This window comes from Penaeus vannamei, chromosome 11 (assembly GCF_042767895.1).
Source record: "Penaeus vannamei isolate JL-2024 chromosome 11, ASM4276789v1, whole genome shotgun sequence".
In the NCBI taxonomy this organism is placed as follows: Eukaryota; Metazoa; Arthropoda; class Malacostraca; order Decapoda; family Penaeidae; genus Penaeus; species Penaeus vannamei.
Window position 1 is genome coordinate 7,966,015 of NC_091559.1, and position 6,636 is coordinate 7,972,650.

General features: G+C 38.9%; 1 protein-coding gene across 1 annotated transcript; it reads left to right on the top strand.

Moving 5' to 3' along the window:
• The first annotated feature begins 293 nt into the window (after positions 1–293).
• LOC138863226 (uncharacterized) lies at positions 294–3,945 on the top strand. The gene is made up of 3 exons (XM_070127401.1): positions 294–383; positions 578–866; positions 3,266–3,945. The coding sequence occupies exons 1-3, from the start codon at positions 294–296 to the stop codon at positions 3,943–3,945; spliced, it is 1,059 nt and encodes a 352-aa protein (XP_069983502.1).
• The last annotated feature ends 2,691 nt before the right edge of the window (positions 3,946–6,636 follow it).

Genomic DNA, 6,636 nt, shown 5'->3' on the forward strand with positions numbered 1-6,636 from the left:
GTGTGTGTGTGTGTGTGTGTGTGTGTGTGTGTGTGTGTGTGTGTGTGTGTGTGTGTGTGTGTGTGTGTGTGTGTGTGTGTGTGTGTGTGTGTGTGTGTGCGCGTGTGTGTGTAGGATACACAAACACTAACATACCTAACTTTCGTATATTACCACGAGTAGACACACACACACACAAATCATAAATACGCACTCAAACAAAAACAAACAAACCTGCAAAACAAAAACAACATACACAGAAATACTAGGATTAACACTTAACACAGCAGGTCAACCTTCCGTGACACTATTGCATGTGTTTCTTGTACAGGAATAAAGAAGTTTCATATCTTTTCTGTCGAGAAATTTATATCGCGAACAATATCCTGGATCGCAACACCGACGTAAAACAAAATCATAAAGGATAAAAAGACAAGACCGTCAGACAACACCAATACCAAGATAATCACCTTCATACACCACCAGACAACACCAACAACAAAAATACTCACCTGACAACACTATTACCAACAAAAACGCCTTCATACACCGACAGACAACAGAAACCTCTCACCTGACAACACTATTACCAACACAGACGCCTTTATACACCGTCATTCAACACCAACAACAAAAACACTCACCTGACAACACTATCACCAACAAAGTCACCTTCATACACCACCAGACAACATCAGCAACAAAACACTCCCCAGACAACACTATCACCAACAAAGTCACCTTCATACACCACCAGATAACACCAACAACAAACACACTCCTAGACAACACTATCACGAACAAAGTCACCTTCATACACCACCAGACAACACCAACACCAACAAAGTCACCTTCATACACCACCAGACAACACCAACACCAACAAAGTCACCTTCATACACCACCAGACAACACCAACAACAAACACACTCCCTAGACAACACTATCAGTAACAAAGTCACCTCATACACCACCAAACACCACCACCAACAAAAACACTCCCCAGACAATACTATTAACAACAAAAAATCCTTCTTACACCACCAGACAACATCAGCAACAAAACACTCCCCAGACAACACTATCACTAACAAAGTCACCTTCATACACCACCAGACAACACCACCACCAACAAAGTCACCTTCATACACCACCAGACAACACCACCACCAACAAAGTCACCTTCATACACCACCACCAACAAAAAAGCCTTCATGCACCACCAGACAACACCACCACCAACAAAGTCACCTTCATACACCACCAGACAACACCACCACCAACAAAGTCACCTTCATACACCACCAAACAACACCAACAAAGTCACCTTCATACACCTCCAGACAACACCAACAAAAAAGTCTTCATACACCACCAAACAACACCACCACCAAAAAAAAAAGCCTTCATACACCACCAGACAACACCACCACCAACAAAGTCACCTTCATACACCACCAGACAACACCAGCAACAAACACACTCCCTAGACAACACCACCACCAACAAAGTCACCTTCATACACCACCAGACAACACCACCACCAACAAAGTCACATTCATACACCACCAGACAACACCAACAAAGTCACCTTCATACACCATCAGACAACACCAACAAAAAAGTCTTCATACACCACCAGACAACAGCACCACCACCAAAAAAGCCTTCATACACCACCAGACAACACCACCACCACCAAAAAAAACTTCATACACCACCAGACAACACCAACAAAGTCACCTTCATACACCACCAGACAACACCAACAAAAAAGTCTTCATATACCACCAGACAACACCACCACCACCAAAAAAGCCTTCATACACCACCATACAAAGTCACCTTCATACACCACCAGACAACACCAACAACAAACACACTCCCTAGACAACACTATCACCAACAAAGTCACCTTCATACACCACCAGACAACACCAGCAACAAACACACTCCCTAGACAACACTATCACCAACAAAGTCACCTTCATACACCACCAGTCAACACCACCACCAACAAAGTCACATTCATACACCACCAGCCAACACCAACAAAGTCACCTTCATCCACCATCAGACAACACCAACAAAAAAGTCTTCATACACCACCAGACAACACCACCACCACCAAAAAAGCCTTCATACACCACCAGCCAACGCGACCACTTCCAAAAAAAACTTCATACACCACCAGACAACACCAACAAAGTGACCTTCATACACCACCAGACAACACCAACAAAAAAGTCTTCATATACCACCAGACAACACCACCACCACCAAAAAAGCCTTCATACACCACCATACAAAGTCACCTTCATACACCACCAGACAACACCAACAACAAACACACTCCCCAGACAACACCATCACCAACAAAGTCACCTTCATACACCACCAGACAACACCACCACCAACAAAGTCACCTTCATACACCACCAGACAACACCACCACCAACAAAGTCACCTTCATACACCACCAGACAACACCACCACCAACAAAGTCACATTCATACACCACCAGACAACACCACCACCAACAAAGTCACATTCATACACCACCAGACAACACCACCACCAACAAAGTCACATTCATACACCACCAGACAACACCACCACCAACAAAGTCACATTCATACACCACCAGACAACACCAACAAAGTCACCTTCATACACCACCAGACAACACCACCACCAACAATGTCACCTTCATACACCACCAGACAACACCAACAACAAACACACTCCCTAGACAACACTATCAGTAACAAAGTCACCTTCATACACCACCAGACAACACCAACTAAAAAGCCTTCATACACCACCAGACAACACCAACAAAGTCACCTTCATACACCACCAGACAACACCAACAAAGTCACCTTCATACACCACCAGACAACACCAACAAAAACGCCTTCATACACCACCAGACAAGACCAACATAAAACCCTTTATACACCGCCAAACAACACCACCACCAACAAAGTCACCTTCATACACCACCACCAACAAAGTCACATTCATACACCACCAGACAACACCACCACCAACAAAGTCACCTTCATACACCACCAGACAACACCACCATCAACAAAGTCACCTTCATACACCACCACCAACAAAAAAGCCTTCATACACCACCAGACAACACCAACAAAGTAACCTCCATACACCACCAGACAACACCACCACCAACAAAGTCACCTTCATACACCACCAGACAACACCACCACCAACACACTCCCCAGACAACACTATCACCAACAAAGTCACCTTCATACAGCACCAGATAACACCACCACCAACAAAAAAGCCTTCATACACCACCAGACAACACCACCACCAACAAAGTCACCTTCATACACCACCAGACAACACCAACAACAAACACACTCCCTAGACAACACTATCACCAACAAAGTCACCTTCATACACCACCAGATAACACCAACAACAAACACACTCCTAGACAACACTATCACCAACAAAGTCACCTTCATACACCACCAGACAACACCAACACCAACAAAGTCACCTTCATACACCACCAGACAACACCAACAACAAACACACTCCCTAGACAACACTATCACCAACAAAGTCACCTTCATACACCACCAGACAACACCAACAACAAACACACTCCCTAGACAACACTATCACCAACAAAGTCACCTTCATACACCACCAGACAACACCAACAACAAACACACTCCCCAGACAACACCATCACCAACAAAGTCACCTTCATACACCACCAGACAACACCAACAAAAAGGCCTTCATACACCACCAGACAACACCACCAACAACAAAAAAGCACCGCAAGTTAAAACCACAGAACGCGCCATGCACAGGCTACACGAGTGGCGAGCATTGAGCAGACTCGGGTGTGAAAAAAGAGGCAGCGGACTTTATCCTCGCACTCTGCAAATTAATTTTGAAGAATCCGTTGCTTCATGACTTCCTCCTGCTTATTTGCGTTCGGACATTTGCTAATTACATGCGAGCTTAAGAATGCTAAGTAACGGCTCTTTTGAATCGGGAAGAATTTGTCGACGTCCCATGAAAGTGAATTTTTAAGTCGTTGAAATGCAATGGGCGATTCTTGTTATGTTTATGTTTTGTTTATTATTATTATTATTTTTTATATATCTATTTATTTATTTATGTTTTTATCTTTATTTCTTACAGATATAAGAGTACATATATGTCTTTGTACTGAGAAGTATAAGATTACAATAATTTTTATTTATTTATTTATTTTTTTACAGATATAAGAGTAGATATATGTCTTTGTACTGAGGAGTATAAGATATATTACATGATTAAAAACAATGTAGATATAATATTATTACCTTTTATGTTTTAATTTCTCTTTTGTTTTCCCCAATGTCCGACACGGCACGTTTATCCATCCCTATCCCTGTGTTGCTTGTATTGACGACAGCATCTGCAGTCTGGTTGAAATTGATTCGTTGCTGAAATTAGCCAATGTCTTCTCGCAGTTGCAGGGGGTGACTATGCGTGATTATCTTAGGCTGTTGCTAGAATTGCAATGATATTGTACATTTAATGTATTATAATGATATATACTATTTAATGTATTATAATGATATTTACTATTTAATGTATTATAATGATATATACTATTTAATGTATTATAATGATATTTACTATTTAATGTATTATAATGATATTTAATATTATAATGATATTTAATGTATTATAATGATATTTATAATGATAAATACATTATAATGATATTTACTCTAGTCTAGTTAAATTACTGTAATTATTGTGGTTATGATTATTGATATTGAGATGTGCAATTATGTGATGTTTAAACTGCGTGCTTATTATTGTGCGAATGTAAGGGAAAGAAGGAAAGATGTCACCCCTGCAAAACCCAACGGAAGAGAAAAATATTGCAATATTGCAGTGTTTTGCAGGTGGTGGCTGATGCGTGCGTGTGCTATCATCTGGTTCCACATGATTAAAGTTCGCCGGACCCATTTTATTTTACATTTTCAAAGGAAAAAAAAGGATCATTTACATATATTTACATATTTTTTTCACCTTTGCCATTTCAACGAGAATGTAAGATTAACAGTCCCTCATATTTTTCTTCCTTATTGAGACTAAGGTAAATTAAATTCCTGAACGAATTAGAGGAAAAAAAAACAAGATTTACAGTATACAAAAAAAAAAAAAAAAAAAATTATTGGACGTGATATGTGTTAAAATTTACGTACGTTTACGTTTTGGAAATCTCTCCTCCGGCGACCACTTGGGAAAGCATCGCATGATTGGCTGCAAATCAGCTTTGGGAATTGCATATTCTAAAGCTCCTCCATTGGTTAATTCAGCGATCAATATTACGCGAACGTAAATCCTGTTTTTACCGAGCTCGGATTTTCCGTTTTTTCGCTGTCAACAAGCGTAGGAATTTCAGGAATGAAAAAAAAACAAACAAAGGAACGGCAAAGAGAAAGTTTACACGCGCAACATATTCCAATATATATACATACATATATATATATATATATATATATATATATATATATATATATATATATATATATAGAGAGAGAGAGAGAGAGAGAGAGAGAGAGAGAGAGAGAGAGAGAGAGAGAGAGAGAGAGAGAGAGAGAGAGAGAGAGAGAAAGAGAGAGAGAGAGAGAGAAAGAGAGAGAGAGAGAGAGAGAAACACACACATACACTCGTATGTATGTGTGTGTGTATGTGTATGTGTGTGCGCGCGTGCGTGCGTTCATGCGTTCGTATGTGAGAGAGAGTATGTGTGCGACACACAAAAACGGTAAATATTGATAAATGGTAAAAAGCAAACACCGCGCGCAGAAAGCTTTATAAAATGTTTTTTTCAATCCATTAAATCGCTCTTTCTTTTCTCTCTCTTTTCTTCTCCCTTCTTCCTCGACCCCTACAAAAGACTTAACTGGCAACCCCCACTCAGAGCAGCATGATAACTGCAAAAACAACAAAGTCAACATCCAAAATATTAAGTTCACGATAGACAACGAACGTCATTATAAACAAGAACCTTTTTTAATACATTTCTTAAACTTAAGTAATATGAAGCTCAACACATGATAAATAAAAATGAATAAATAGATAAATATAACAAATGAAAAAGTGTTAATATCATAGTAAATTCACGATAGACAACGAACATCATTATAAACAAGAACATTTTTTAGTACATTTCTTAAGCTTCAGTAATATCAACCTTAACACATGATAAATAAAAATGAATAAATAGATAAATAAAACAAATGAAAAAGTGTTAATATCAACATAGTAAATTCACGATAGACAACGACCATCATTATAAACAAGAACCTTTTTAAGTACATTTCTTAAACTTCAGTAACATCAAGCTCAACACATTATAAGTAAAAATGAATAAATAGATAAATAAAAAAATAAATAAATAAAGTGAATGAGTACTTGACTTTCTAATTATTGACACTGTGATAAATGATTGACTTTCTGCAATTTGATCCGAACTCGAGTGCAAATGATTTGTTTTAACATAATCATTTGGCTAATTACTAATTTCAGTCAGCTAAACAATATGGCTCTTTGAAATCTATATCATTATCACACTAAATTGCATTTGATTGATTAACG

Bases quoted from the DNA above. Each gene is read 5' to 3' on its own strand.
- LOC138863226 (XM_070127401.1), top strand. From the start codon at position 294: ATGTGTTTCTTGTACAGGAATAAAGAAGTTTCATATCTTTTCTGTCGA. The intron at 384-577 runs GTAAAACAAAAT...TTACCAACACAG, and splicing joins TCCTGGATCGCAACACCGAC to ACGCCTTTATACACCGTCAT. The intron at 867-3,265 runs GTCACCTTCATA...ACCTTCATACAG, and splicing joins ACAACACCAACACCAACAAA to CACCAGATAACACCACCACC.